Below are 16,268 nucleotides of genomic sequence, written 5' to 3'. Positions count from 1 at the left end.
CTGGGAGAAAGACAGAATATGTTGCAAGCATATGATAACAAGTTTAATACTGGAATGTAATGTGTAGATTTTTCTAGATATTAAGCACCAGCTCTCTCTGTCTATTACACACACACACTGTTGCGCCACGGGTTATACATACTATTATATATATATAATATTCACATCAGACTAATTAGAAAGGCTTGTTTTACATTCAATTTGGGATCAGTTAAACCAATCGGGACTGAACCTTTAGAGGGAACCGAACCAACGTACCTCCATCAGGGAACGAACCCAGGACCCTTTGATTAAGATGTAGTTTATATTTAATATTAGATAGGCTACTTGTGAAATAGAAGTCGTTCCAGGGTACGAAATCATTTAAGACTGGTGGGGGGGGGGAGAAAGATCTTAATCTACAACCTCCCCCACAAACATATTCATAAATTACACGATATATACATTTATAATGTTATTAAAAGTAAAAATAAATTACTACATTAAAAATATATTATTATTCATTACATAGAAATAAATTAATTTGTTACTTTTATATATATCAGTTATCATGAAGTAGCAAATTAACTCCTTTACTCACTGGTTAAAGACGTTAATAAATTAAATAGTTGAAGTGGTTTTATTATGTAGACGCTTTTATTTAGTTATTTCTTTATGTTAATATAAATCAATTACAGTTTATAGTTATTTTTGTCTTGCATTCTTGTTTTACTTTTATTGTGAGTATTGATGTAGATTTGTTAATGATCTCTTGAGAGAGAAAAAGCATTCAACACTCACAAGCACACTACTTTGTGTGTGTTTTTGATATTATTCTTAGTATAGTAATTTACGTAGAATTAAAAGTAATTGCTTATCTTTTGCTTGTTATAACAAACCCTCCCCCCCGGAAATTTTGGTGGGGGAATTTTTGATGCAAAGATTGTTGGTGCGGGGGAAATCCCAACCGTCCCCCCAGGATTTCGCACCCTGAGTCGATGTACATTTTATTTATATTAAGCTTGAGAATTCATTCCTTCGTGAAAAACTCACAAGCATGGGGAATATTTGAGGTAATATGCTTGCCCATCAGTAAAAGTTATTGTCTTGTAAGAAGCCCGAGTCTAATTTTCCGGAGTAGTCTAGTAAATCTAGTGCAGATTAATGCATTTTTGTGCTAAAGTTTGCTTTATTCTCTTACTATCTGGCAAAGGATTTATCTTGTTGTACGTTGCATTAAAATGCTATGAATACTTTTAACATAACCCACGGCTCTACAGCACCTTGGAGGGCCTTGGCTTACCTACCGACTGCTGGTCTCCCTCCCACACTGTTCCTCCCGTCACCTGTTATAGCGTGGAGGTCTTAGACCAGTATTGGGGTGACGGGTGATCAGCCCGACGAACCCCCAGCCGTTGTTGTAGGTCTTCTCGACCGAGTTACGCTCACTCACTCGGAGCTTCCCAATTTTCCTCACGATGGTGGGTTGCCACCGGCCCTATACGTAGGCCGAATAAATTCCGACCAGAGCCGGATTCGAACCTACGCCGTCCCGCAGCGAACGATCTCAAGACGAGTGAACGCCTTAACCCGCTCGGCTACGGACGAGGACTATGAATACTTTTAATGACACTAAATCATCCCTTTTGGGAGGGGCACGTACCCCGGTGGTCCTCCCGCCAATGCGCTTTCCAACGTATATTCCGTGAAGCAGTGATGTGCCGTACACTATAAGTTTACGTCTACATGCATTGTCTACACGTAATCTACGCGTAGATTACATTGGGTTGTAGTTTACATAGACTACGTAGACAATCTAAAGTGCATTAAAATTAATTTTCAAGGGTTTCATGAAAGGAAAGTGACATTTTCAACTATATTGGTTCCTAACGAACTGAAAAGAATCCTATTTACAACAAAATTTCTCTTCTACTCTATCATCAACTATGGAAGAAGATAAATAGTATGCAAAAAAAAAAAAAAACAGATGGCAGTCTTGAGGCAAAATTAGTCTTTTTCCCATAAAACACTAGAATATTTCCTATGTTAGGTTTTTCCTGGGTGAGAAATTGTTCGAATTTGGAAGGGAGCGTATGAAAAATTCTCCTCACACATCAGCAACTGATACGCAGTATAATTTTGTTTTACTTCCACTGCGCCTTGTTGTTTACATAGATTACGTCATCTACGTGTATAAAATAGTCTATGTGTAGAATGTAGACTATCGTTGTTTACGCGTAGACGCACATCACTAAAGACAAGTTACATAATAGTCCAAAATGTATGCTTTTGCAACGTGTATCTCCTTCAGTGTAAATATTTGAGTTCTGGCATATCCTTCATTCTGAGCCAATTATGGAAAACTGAGCAAATTCAGGCTACGCATGTTTCTTTAGCAAGGTGCTGAAAGTGGTTGTGATTTAGAGCCAACAGCTGTTAAAGTGACCCAGTAATCCTCTTATCATGCCAGGAAAGACTGCATGCAAGATGTAACCCATTTCAACAGCACTGGCGTCTCTAGGGGCGGCGTAAGGCAAGTTACAACACTTGGGAGGAGAAATTTCTGCTTTTTGGGGAGGGGATTGACTAGAGACAGTGATGTGCCGTAGACTATAAGTTTGCGTCTACGTGCGTTGTCTACACGTAATCTACGCGTACATTACATTGGGTTGTAGTTTACATAGACTAAGTGGACAATCTAAAGCGCATTAAAATTAATTTTCAAGGGTTTCATGAAAGAAAAGTGACATTTTCAACTATATTGGTTCCTAACGAAATGAAAAGAATCCTATTTACAACAAAATTTATCTTCTCTTCTATTATCAACTATGGAAGAAGATAAATAGTATGAAAAAACAACAACAGATGGCAGTCGTGAGGCAAGAGTGGTCTTTTCCCCATAAAACACTAGAATATTTCCTATATTAGGTTTCTTTCTAGGTGAGAAATTGTTCGAATTTGGAAGAAAGAGTATGAAAAGATCTCCTCACACATCAGCAACTGATACGCAGTTTAATTTTCTTTAATTCCACGGCGCCCTTTGCTAAGTTATCACCTTTCGTCATGTTGTTTACATAGATTACGTCATCTACGTGTATAAAGTAGTCTACGTGTAGAATGTAGACTATCGTTGTTTACGTGTAGACGCACATCACTGACTAGAGACAATTACAATTATACTATAAAGCGTGTTTGGTACATATTAACCAATACTTCATCCATATCGGAAACAATTGCAATAGGAATTGTAGTGATAATAGATTTCGAGACTTGGTCGAGTTTAAAACAAAAACTAGACAGACCTCTGTAAAATCGAAACATTGTGGCCCCAATTATAGTTCCCATACTGAGAGCCCTCTGGAGACGAAAAATATAGTTCAAATATTCACCACCAGGTCAAAATGTGGCGCTGAAATCTGGTTCACGGTGAACAACATCCCGGGAAACGCTTTGTCCGACCATTAAGCTGGCTTTAGACGAAAGCATTTTCTTTAACATTTTTGTCCACCCCTACTGAGTCTGCATGCATTTATACGCTGTACAAAATTATTGATAACCCTTTCGCAGATGTCTGTCCCTCTGCCTCTAATCACCCGTATGATTTCCGCTTTCAGTTCCAAAAGGGTTCGTGGTTTGTTGGCGTACACCTGTGATTTCACAAACCCCCATAAGAAGAAATCACAGGGTGTAAGATCATATGACCTTGCCGGCCATTCCAGGTCACCGTGCAAAGACATCATTCGTTGCGGGAATTTCTCATAGAGTAAGGCAAGGGTCTCATTCGACGAGTCAAAACAATTGAGGCTACATTAATCGGCATGACAACAGATACCAACATTGGTAAGAACAGGTCTGCCAACCTTGAAACAAAACAATAGCACAAATTCGGTGTCCTATACAAACACCTATAGTACTGCATTGTAAATTACTAGAAACAGAGAGAGAGAGAGAAATAATAACAACTAAGAACTTCAGACTGTTGCTGCTAAACAGTTTTGTCTTAAATGCAGAAACAATTGTTTGGAGGCCGGTCCCCGTGGCGGAGTGGTTAGCACATCGCGCTACGACAACAGGGGGTCCCGGGTTCGAATCCTGGCCTGGGCATGGATGTTTATGATTGTCCATTCATCAATTTCATCATATCATCACTCATCCCCATCTTCGCAAATTAGCCAAAAGTGGCACAAGAAGCGAAGTAAAATAAAGCAAATCAATCAATCAATTGTTCGGATGTAAAGGTGCGCTCACCTTTCAAAGACAATTTATATAATTTTTGCTGTTTATTTGTTATGGGGAGGATGAATTTATTATGCAATGTATTTAATAATATGTATACACACACCCCCTCAATGCAATAAAACTAAACAAGTGAGATAAAATGAGGTTTTTCTTTCCAGACTGAACTTTCAACAAGGCTTTGTCCCTCCTAATCAGAGGGTCTGCGCACGCGCATGTCAATGATATACGTACTTCGAAATAGATTTCTGTTTCTTTTTAAGAAGTGTAAAGAATATGATAATGGATATGTACATACACACAACTTTGTCGGGTTCAGCACCTCCCCCTCCCCCCACGCTCTCCAACAAGCTTCAGGTCAGCTTTTCCCCGGATTTTCACTTATGAAATATAGCAACCCTAATCATACCAAGAGTTGACCCCACCCCCTTACGTGAACTATATATACGCCCATGGATCTAGGTCTATCTTTCATGGTTTCGAAATGACAAACGGCTCAAAATGTCTAATAAATGGAAATTGTTTCATTGTCATAGTCTACGTTGCTTTGAAAATATTAACACTTTCCGTGTCACATGTTCATTCGCAAATATACGCTACCCACATCAAAAAAGGGGGGAGGAGGGGGTTATATTCGGGTTATACTTGTAAATATTCAAGTATAGTTGTGCGAATACTTTTAGTTCCAAGGAATGCTATTAAGATCGTTATCACTGAAAGTTGTTGTGTGCCATGCTTTGAAGTGGACAATAAATTAACTCTAAACGACTTTCCGGTGGCCTTAAGTGGTACGACTACATACTTGGTCAGACCACCTTCAATGTGAATTCTCAGAATGACAATGGATGTCTAGACAGGTCGCCTCAGGGGGGCTGAATTCTTTGGAACGGCCCCAACTCATTTAAAATATTAGTTTATTTGGCCTAAATAGTTGTTTAATACAGGATCGTGGACGTCAGAAATATTTGTAGGAATGAATCATGTCAAATTGAAAAGAAATTATAATAATTTAATAATTACTATATCTTTGGGAGAGACTTCTACTCGATCAACCACATCATTGGTTATACAGAGTCACTGTATATATTTTTTTTTATTCCACAAGGGGTCCAGGGTTCGATACCTGGTGGAGGCACAAGTGGTTCGGATCCCACTTTAAACCGTAGGTCCAGTCCCGATTAGCCTTACTGTGCATAAAGTGGACTTAAAACACAAAATCAACCAACCATATTCTCTTTTGTCCCTAACTTTTACACATCTCGTTCAAGCAAAAGCTTTGAAATTTACGTTGTCTGACCATTCAATTTTGTTGGATTTTTGAAAATATGAAATCAGTCTTTCTTTGGATTAAACAGTAAAATATGAAAGCTCTGGCCTTTTTCATGACCTTTTATTACTTTATTCTGTTGGGATATTGAAATAAATGACTTTCATTTCTATTATCAGTTATAAAAATAATAATCTTTATGCTTTTTCCTAATTTGAAACGAACGATGGAAATTTCCAGTGGGATCGACTGATCAGTTCAATCAATGCCCCTGCATGGGGCGGTTCTGGGGTTCACTCAGTCCATAATAAAGAGCTTTGCATCCTTTATATGTTCTGGAAGACTAACGCCATGAATGTCAGTTGTCTGTCTGTGGTCTTGCTACTGTGATACCCCGAACTAACAACTAAATCTATATAATGAAGTACAATTGGGTGGAGGGAAATGAAGAAGTATCGAGACTTTGACGCAAAAATGCCTTTCTTTTAGTTTTCCTCCTCCCACTTACATAAACAACGACTCATTTTCACAAGTTTTCAAAATAATATTATGAAGTTTAATTTGGTTGCAATAACAAATTTCTTAGCTCGGAAAATGCATACCAAAAGAAAATCAAAAGATAACACTGAACAATATAATAATACTATCTATCTCTCATCATTCAGGGAGATAAAGTGAGAGCGAGTTCGATTCTGGGTGACTCCCATCTGAAGGATTGGCAAGCCTAGACACAACCCTCAGGGTAAAGGCGGCGGGAACGTGGTGCACACTCCATACGCCTCAATGGCAAAGTTGCAATGTTCAGGGGATATATATACAGTACAGCATAAAGATATACAGGGTGTAAAAAAATATCTTTACAACTTTAGACTTTAATAACTTGAAAACTATACTAGATAATGACAAACGGTTTTCAACATTTGACAAGAAAACTCATAAAGTTTTTTTTGTTTTCCAGGTGACGCAGATTTGACGAAAAATATGGACGCCACAGGAAAAGGCTGAGTGTGTAGCCTGGTTTATAGAGACGAAGTCCGATACCCAAGTGCCTGAAGCAGCTGCACCTTGTAAGCATACAGACGTAATCTCTTATGCAAGACTTTGTGCACTGTTGCACGTGGCATTGCCAACTCTCTGGCCGCCGTACGCACTGATTTTGTCGGACTCCTTGCAAACGCCTGCCTCACCCTGTCCACGTTGGCATCTGACACAGATGGCCGACCCGCCCCCCGTTTGTGGAGAACCCTACCAGTTTCCATGAATGACGTATGCCAAGCCCGAATGGTGGGTCGGGACAGTGGTTCCCTTCCATACTGTGTCCGAAAGTTTCGTTGTACTATGGTATCGGACTTCGTTTCTATAACCCAGGCTACACACTGAGCTTTTTCCTGTGGCGTCCACATTTTTCGTCAAATCTGCGTCACCTGGAAAATAATAAAAAAAAACTTTATGAGTTTTCTTGTCACATGTTGAAAACCGTTTGTCATTATCTAGTATAGCTTTCAAGTTATTCAAGTCTAAAGTTGTAAAGATAATTTATGGACACCCTGTATAAGCATTAGCTATAAATTACAGTGTGTGCACCATTTATATATTAAAAACGAAACGATTATACTCGCATGTACGAGGGATGATCAGAAAGTAATGCACCAAATTATTTTTCTCATTCCGGAATGAAGAGAACAACGTACAGATGGAAGGGTAGCACATTGAAGTTTAATGCCCACATGGTCGTCTGACAGAGCGCCGGGGGTAGTGATCCGTGAAAATGGCGGCTGTGAGCGACACATTACAAACAACGAGCCGTAATTGAATTCTTAGTGGCGGAGAAAGAAAGTGTGGGAAACATTCGCAAATAATTGTGTGCTGTGAATGGAAGTTCTGCGGTCGATAGAAGCACTGTTGGACGCTGGGTACAGATAGTTAAGGCTTCAGGAAGTGGAGAAATGGAGGTCCATGGTCGGCCTCTGAGACACTAACTGATACAGGAAAGGAATTAATTCCCTTGTTTCGGGCTCGCGTAAGGCAGTAGACGTAGATGAAGATTATGTAGAAAAATAACGTGTGTAAAGAAAACATTCAGTTATACTGTGAGCGTTTTCAACACATTTTGAATAAATAAGTTCCGAGAAGAAAATTGTGGGGCATTACTTTCTGAGCAACCCTCGTACATTAATTAGGTAAACTTTGTAATGACCGTAAATACTTTAAAAACGGTCACGATGACTGCGAAAATTGACGGTCTTAGATGCCTTCTTAGATTCGAAAGTATCGACACAATGGACAAAAGTATTAATAATACTGGACGTAAAAGGACAAATCATTCTTCATTAGTGTCCTAAGAACAGAGGAAAGTGGCTGATTTGATGGAAAGTTCGACGGAGGGAGGGCAAGGTCGGAATTTGATAATAACTGAAGTGAAGGCAGTGTGGTGTAGCAAATGCATGCATGAACAATCTGAAGGTTGCTACTAATTTCATGTATCGATGTTAATAATGTCCATAATGGGGGGGGGGGGGGGAAGAATGCGCGGCTGCAATCAAGGCGAGAAGAAACCTAACTGGCATGCAAGAATGCCAAATGCTTCTCAGTCTCTCGGTTTCGTCTCCAGTTGTCAATGCCTGTCTCGATCTCGTCTATATTTATAAATGCTCGTTTCGGTTTTGTCAGTATCGAAATCAGGGTTGTTATAGAGGTCCAGGAATTCTAAATAAATTCAATATCGGTCCAGAAGAGAAACTAAGCAACTGTAAATGGGTTCTGGACCGTAAAGTATTTCAGTTCGGTCCACGAACCTTTTTTCCGGACCAATTTAAATACAGCCCAGGAACTTTTTTTTCAATGAAACAATACGTAACTTGTACCTAATTTAACCCATTAAAATTTATGGGTCCCTTGACTTTTAACAACCCTTTCTCGAATTGTATAATATAAGCAACATATACAACGTGTCACAGCACAAACTTTCTCACCGTATATAGTTTACTAACACAACTTTTCTACATATATATATTTTTTTTTGTTTCCAGTCTCCTTTCGACCTCTCGAAAACTCCACTTTATCCTGAACATCTATGCAACCACGCATCACAGATTACAAATTGCCACTGATTTATACACTTTGCAATTACCTTAACCAAAATGTATCGCTTTTCTGTAAAGAGTGAAGTAGGTATTTGTTTTATATGTGTGAAGAAGTTGAGAAAGAGTTGAAGAGAGAAAAAAAGGATTCAGATGAGTCAGAAAGAAAGGAATGAGAATGGGCGAGACAAGGAGAAAGGAAGGAAAAACAGAGAGAGAAGGAAAGATACGAGGGGAGCAAGAAATAAAGATGGAGAGAAAGAAGGACGGATTGAAAATTTGAACCATAGATAAAGAGTGAAAGAAACAGAAAGAGTGAAAGAAAGATAAAGAGTAAAAGAGAGAAAGAGTGAAAAAAGAGAGAACGAGTGAAAGAAATAAAGAGTGAAGGAAGGATAGAAAGAGTGAAAGAAACAGAGAAAGAGTGAAAGAAACAGAGAAAGAATGAAAGAAAGTGAGAAAGAGTGAAAGAAAGAGATATAGTGAAAGAAAGAGAGAAAGAGTGAAAGAGAGAAAGTGAAAGAGAGAAAGGTAAGAGAAATATTAAAATAAAGAGAGAAAGAGTGAAAGATAGAGAGAGAAAAGTAAAAGAAAGAGAGAAAATAGGGAAAGAAAGAGAGAAAGAAAGAGAGAAAGAGTGATAGAAAGAGAAAAAGTGAAAGAAAGAGTGAAAGAAAGAGAGAGAAAGAGTGAAAGAAAGAGAAAAAGAGTGAAAGAACAGGACCGGAATTTTTTTCCTCGCAAAATTTAAATTCGGTCCAAGCCGCATATTGTTTTAATGAAAGGAGATCCTGACCCGTATCTTGTTCAAAGTAACAGGAACATTTTTTCATCGAAACAATACGCGGCTTGGACCGAATTTAAATTGATCAGGAAAAACGGTTGCTGGACCGAGTTGAAATAACTTTGAAAGGTTCCTTACGGTCCAGAACCCATTTACGCTTCCCGATTTTCTCTCCTGGACCAGAATTGAATTTATTTAAAATTCGTGGACCTTTAACAAGTCAAGACTTAATGGGCAAAATAGAGAGATAAGAATAGAGAAGAAAATAGAACAAAAAAGAGAAGCACGAGAGTGTATGTGTGGAAGTAAAAATAACTTACATTTACCTGCCGCTCTAAATTCAATGTATACCTCTTCTCTAACAAGTGGTGGCGATTAGAGGGAGGGGCGTGGGGGCAGTTGCCCTTCCACTTTTGCCCCCGCACTATGCTAAACCTAATCTAACAAGGGAAAGTAAACTGTTCTTGCCCTCCCAGTTTTAGCATCTTGCCCCCCCCTCCCCTGTTTGGGACTCAATCGCCGCCACTGTTTCTACCCATTCAAGTCTATTCGCGCCGTCTCCGGAACTAATTCATAAACGAAATTTTAACCAAGTTTAACAAACAAAATTTACTTCAAGGTGCGATTCCCTTCACCGCAATGATAAGCCAGAAAGAGGCGGGAAAAAATATCGCAAAACATAACGGACCTAGTTATGCTCTGAACGCTTGTCTCCGCCATTGAATGCGCGACGTAACACAGCGTGCGATGCGATAACACGCACGATCGGCGACGAATGAGGCAATTCCCTCTCAATAGACAGTTTAAAGCGCTTTATATGACACGGAACGAAACTGAAAAAAATAAATGAAAATCAAATTCCATGCTGCATGCAAAAACAAAAGAATATGTGAATGTTTCCCTTTCACTTGACGTCATTCGCCAGCACCGTTCAAGGCTTATTGCCAAAGGAAAAAAAAAACATTAAAATAGAATGTCATTTTTAAAAAGTACGTATAATGAAGAAAAAATACTAAACGGAAGCAATTTACGCTATGTTACTTCCCTCCCTTTGCACTATTTTCATCAATTTATTGCTATTTCATTATTTTTTAAGCATTTTTGCATCATTTTTTCCCTTACTTTCGTTATTATTCAATTATTCCCCTTTACTTTTGAATTGTTGTTCTTGTATTTGTGTATTTTTTTATTTAGCGTCGCATTCCTGCCTCATTTGGTTAATCTCGGCGATGAGGATGATAAACCGGGATTCGAACCCGACGAGATGGAATGCCGATCACTTAACGCGCCCGGCCTCCGAACCGACTATTTTTGACATAGTATTTCATTTTTTAAAAATTTATGACTCCTGTATGTAATTCCAAATGTCATTTTGTAACTTTTGTATTCCTTTTTTTATACTTAAAGTTATTTTCTACATTTCTTCTCCTTACGTGTTATGAATTTCATGTTTCTAAATTTTTATACATCTGCGTAGACAGTCCCGTAGCCAGAATTTTATCAGCAGTTGCCATAGACGTCCGCAGGATTTTTTCCAGGGAGGGGCAAGGAAGGTATTTTTTTATAGGGGGGCAAACAAGTCACATTTTCCCCCAAAAGGTTGTTGTTCCCTAAAAAAACATTGCTTAAATTTGAATTTATGGTGTCCATGCAATAATTAACACATATTATTGTGGCTAAAATGAAATTGTATGTGTGAAATACATAATTTTTGGTTGACTTTCATTTTCCAGGGGGGGCGACGGCCCCCCCTTGCCCCCCCCCTTCCGGACGCCCATGGCAGTTGCCATGTAAAGGTGAAAAAATAGGGGGTAGAAGCTCTGAAGAAGAATTTTTCAGTATATTACAACCAGTGATGTGCCGTAGACTATAAGTTTACGTCTACATGCGTTGGCTACACGTAATCTACGCGTAGATTACATTGGGTTGTAGTTTACATAGACTACGTAGACAATCTAAAGTGCATTAAAATTAATTTTCAAGGGTTTCATGAAATGAAAGTGACATTTTCAACAATATTGGTACCTAACAAAATGAAAAGAGCCCTATTTACAACAAAAATTTTCTTCTCTTCTGTTATGTATGGAAGAAGATAAATAGTATGCAAAAAGCAACAACAGAAGTCAGTCGTGAGGCAAGAGTGGTCATTTTCCCATAAAGCACTAGAATATTTCCTATATTAGATTTCTTCCTAGGTGAGAAATTGTTCGAATTTGAAATAAAGAATATGAAAAGTTCTCCACACATATCAGCAACTGATACGCAGTATTATTTTCTATTAATTCCACGGCGCTCTTTGCTAAGTTATCACCTTTCGCCATGTTGTTTACATATATTACGTAATCTACGTGTATAATATAGTCTACGTGTAGATTGTAGACTATCGTTGTTTACGCGTAGACGCACATCACTGATTACAACTTATTATATGTACAAGATGCTTAATCCTGCAAATGAAGTAAAATTATTTACCACTATACCCTGTCCCAGCTAACTGTAGAGCAGGGCCGGGCATATCGGCAGAGGAGTTGGAGGAAAATCGAGTGGTGAAAGCGCAGCGTTGCCAACCGTACGGTACTGACCGTACATGTACCGACGTACGGTCCAGACCTTAGTCCGTACGCTAAATGCACGGCTTGTCAAAATTTGCTCTTGCAGTTTAATCCCTAATATTTCCCTAAGAAATTCTTAAACCAATCGTTCGGACCTGGAGATAAAAATACGGTCCGTTTTCCATGTGCGTTCGGTATTATCCTTTTCAAAAGCTTGCAACGCTTACAGGAAATCGGGTAACTCACCTCGCCCATTACACAATCCCCTTTCTCTCACTGTTCATTGGTGGAGCCGTCTCGCGTCACTACTTGCGCAGAGACTTGTTCTCGTTCGCCTGGTCTACAGTTAGCTGGTACGGAGTTTTATACGCTATTTAAATTAGATATTTCTAGGATTTCTGGAGGGCCTCAACCGGGCCCGCCCCTGCCCTGATTACGTGCGTATTCGTAGAAACTGAACAGCTTTCTGAGGAACTTGTCCTGAATATTATAACTGAAATTGCACATAGGAAGGATGTGTTGTGTTAAATGGCAACATATTTTCCACTTCGGTACAAGCTTTCACAATTTTAGCGAACAAATGCATAATAAAAAATATGCATTAAAGTTGTTTTTAAAACTTTATCGCAATTGCTATGTCGTTAAACGTGCAAGGCACTAAATAGGTACTTACCTGACATCGTCGAAGAGCTGCAGTCTTGCTGGTTTCTTTATAACACATTTCAATCCAGCTACAAGCGTCCCCAGATTTCCATTGCTGCGAATAAGAAAATATGGTATTACAAAACTTACAATCAACTATTTTGTGACGCTTCATAACAGCGAAACATGCTACGATAAACATTTGGGTTGAAATATAAACAATAAAGAGGATGGTGTTGTGTATAATACAAGTATAAATCTATATAAACAATTACAAATTCTTTTTCATTGCAAATATACACATACATCTTTGAAAAGAAGTTGGTCATGCTTATAAGCAAACACAGATAAGATAAAACATGGTAGTTTACTGCAGGAAACAAATTGGATTATATTACTTTTATAAATGCTGAGACAGTGATAAACAAGAACGAAATTGGAGTTATAAAAACTATACTTATATAATAAATGTATTACAACACCTCGTAATTAAGACCAGTCGCAAATAATATTTTAAAAAAAACTGTGGAAAGGCAAAGCAAAGATACGAGAACAATATTAAGTTGGTACTGAAGAGAAAATGTTACGGATTCTCAAATGTGAAGTAATCTTGCTCAGGACATGGACATTTTGAAAACATATGTTGGTGCGCCAATCAACCTTCGTGTTTATGAGTGTTATTGTGTGTGCTGAGTGTCCCTTTACAGCCTCAGCTTTTAATAGGTAAGGAGATTTTATCCTCGGAAACAGTAGTTTTAGTAACTGTAATGAACGAATGAGTTTTAAAAATTTTAGGGAGTGAATTTTAATGGACATCTTTCATGTTCTTGTTAGTGGGTTACAACCGTATTGCGTGATGGGCGAAAATTGATTGATTCGAGTTAAAAGTGTGGGGCGTCAGCACTTAGGCTATTTTGCACCTCATCCATTAGATCGAATCAAAATAGAAAGAGGCAGAAAGAAAAGGAAAAGAGTGAAAGAAGAGAAGGAGAGAAGGGAAAGAGAAAGGAAAAAGAGGAAAAGGAAAAGAGTAAAAGAAGAGAAAGAGAAAAGGGAAAGAGAAAGAAAAGAAAAACAGGCAGAAGGAAAAGGAAAAGAGTGAAAGAAGAGAAAGAGAAAGAAAGGAAAAAAAGAGGCAGAAGGAAAAGGGAAAGAGTGAAAGAACAGAAAGAGAAAAGGGAAAAACAGGCAGAAGGAAAAGGAAAAGGGTGAATAAAGAGAAAGAGAAAAGGGAAAGAGAAAGAGAATGAAAGGAAAAAAGAGGCAGAAGGAAAAGAAAAAGAGTGAAAGAAGAGAAAGAGAAAGAAAGGAAAAAGAGGCAGAAGGAAAAGAAAAAGAGTGAAAGAAGAGAAAGAGAAAGAAATGAAAAAAGAGGCAGAAGGAAAAGAAAAAGAGTGAAAGAAGAGAAAGAGAAAGAAAGGAAAAAGAGGAAGAAGGAAGAGGAAGACAGTGATAGAAGAGAAAGAGAAAGACAGGAAAAAGAGGCAGAAAGAAAAGGAAAACAGTGAAAGAAGAGAAATAGAAAAGGAAAAGAGTGAAACAAGAGAAAGAGAAAAAGGGAAGAGAAAGAAAGAAAAAAGAGGCAGACGGAAAAGGCTGTAAGAAGAGAAAGAGAAGAGGGAAACAGAAAGAAAGGATAAAAGAGGCAGAAGGAAAAGGCGAAAGAAGAGAAAGAGAAGGGAAGAGAAAGAAAAGGAAAAAAGTGAAAGAAGAGAAAGATAAAAGGGAAGAGAATGAAAGGGAAAAAGACGCAGAAAGAAAAGGAAAAGGGTGAAAGAAGAGAAAAGGGGAAAGAAAGGAAAAGGAGGCAGAAAGAAAAGGAAAAAGTGAAAGAAGAGAAAGAGAAATAAGTAACATTATACGGAGTCCAGCTCCTTCCTTACAGTATCTAAATTAATATCTATTACCGAGGACAAAATTCTCCTTACTATTTAAAATATAAGGCTGTAAAGGGGAGCTCAGGACATAGATGGACAAAACACAAGACAGCACACAACCGTACAGAGGATTATACTGAATGTAGGTCCAGACACCAGAGCCTCGTTGGCCTGCACCAGGGTGTACTGCGTGGAAATGAAACGGGGGAAATAGCCGATATGGCGATAATATCAAAATCAACCAGTCTTATTTCCTTCAGGTTTTACAGGACAGCGAGAACCCTGCCAACGTTGAGGTGACGAGACTTTTCGGACACCCTGTATTAGAAATGAGCGAAGTCGAGGCCTCTCGTTGTTGCAGTATCTTCCTCGCTATCTCTTTAAGCCACTAATTGCAAGCGTCAGAGTTCCAATCAATCCAATCTCTAACACCGGCATTAATTGTAAGAACCAAACAGGCCATCCGTCTTCATCCTTCTTACCAGGTGACAGGTAATGATGAGAGTCTATTCAAAGACTGAAATATGTACTTTCTGACTGCGAGAGTTCTTTAACGACCTGTGGAACATTCAGCATTGTTAACGTTTCTATATTAAGAACATTACGTGACGATAACGTAATAGCAGCTTAGGACGCGTCGGAATGTCCGAAGTAATCCTTCCCCTTGCACTGATTGGTCCACATTCATCCAACCAATTTTGTGGTGACACCCTAGAAAGAATTGTAAGCACATCCTGATAACTAGGCCTCGGAAGTTGAGGACCCATAAATTGCCAAAAAAAGGACCTATAAAAAGACCTAAAAATATCAAAAATAGGACCTAAAAACTGAAAAAGGACGTATAAATGTAATCCAAATTAATTAATAACTTCAGTTTTAATTACATATTTAATGAATAAAGAAAATACAAAATTCTGGTGGTATGGAACACACAGTACGAAAAAACTATATGAATGAAATGCATCTTCTTTCAGACATTATATATTTTTAGATTAACATAATTTGAAAAATCATATTTGAAGAATCATATTTGGCCTAACCACACTAGGGTTACAGAAATAGGGTTACAGAAGAAGGTGAAGTTGCAAAAAAAACCGTTAAGACCTAAAAAATAGGCTAAAAAAGGACCAATAAACCAAAAAGCGCCGAAAAACGCAAGAAAGGACAAATAAAACCCACCTTTTTCCGGCCTACAACGACCCAAAATGAACATATATTATGTTGGGCCTCGTCTTCGGACACTAGGAAAGAAAAGGATTTTTCCTCAACTTCCGAGCCGTACTGAAACGCAAACAGAAAAGGATAAAAGAAGAAGAAAGAAAAAGAGAAAGAGAAAGAAAGGGAAAAGAGTGAAAGAAGAGAAAGAAAAAAGGGAAGAGAAATAAAGGAAAAAAGAGGCAGAAAGAAAAGGAAAAGAGTGAAAAAGAGAAAAGGGAAGAGAAGGAGAAAAAGAGGCGGAAAGAAAAGGAAAAGAGTGAAAGAAGATAAAGAGAAAAGAGAGAGAAAGAAAAGGAAAGAGTGAAGGAAGAGAGAGAAAAGGGAAGAGAAAGGAAGAGAAAAGGAAAAGAGTGAAAAATAAAGAGAAAAACGGGTACAGAAAGAAAGGGGAAAGAGTGAAAGGAAGAGTAGAAGAAATAAATGGAAAAAGAGACAGAAAGAGAAAAAGGGAAATAAAGAGGAGGAAAATGTAAAGAGAAAAAGGGGAAACGAGGCAGAAAGAGTAAAGGGAAAGAGTGAAAAAAAAGAGCAGGGTGCGAAATTCGACGGGGTACAGGGGAATTTCTCCACACCAACAATCTTGTCTAAAAACATCCCCGCACAAAAATTTTCAGGGGGGAAGTTTTCGTTATG

The 16,268-nt window shown here is 38.3% G+C and overlaps 1 protein-coding gene across 5 annotated transcripts in view; it reads right to left on the bottom strand.

Moving 5' to 3' along the window:
• LOC145997278 (uncharacterized) overlaps positions 1-16,268 on the bottom strand; it is a 323,875-nt gene that overhangs the window by 271,116 nt on the left and 36,491 nt on the right. For all 5 annotated transcript variants that reach the window (XM_083134158.1, XM_083134159.1, XM_083134160.1 and 2 more), the window contains exon 3: positions 12,572-12,655. In XM_083134158.1, coding sequence (XP_082990284.1) covers positions 12,572-12,655 — 84 coding nt within the window. The remainder of the gene's footprint in view (positions 1-12,571; positions 12,656-16,268) is intronic.

Source organism: Lepisma saccharinum, chromosome 13 (genome assembly GCF_977018435.1).
Source record: "Lepisma saccharinum chromosome 13, izLepSacc3.1, whole genome shotgun sequence".
Taxonomy (NCBI): domain Eukaryota; kingdom Metazoa; phylum Arthropoda; class Insecta; order Zygentoma; family Lepismatidae; genus Lepisma; species Lepisma saccharinum.
Note: the sequence above shows the minus strand (reverse complement) of the source record. Positions and strands in the feature narration are given on the sequence as shown.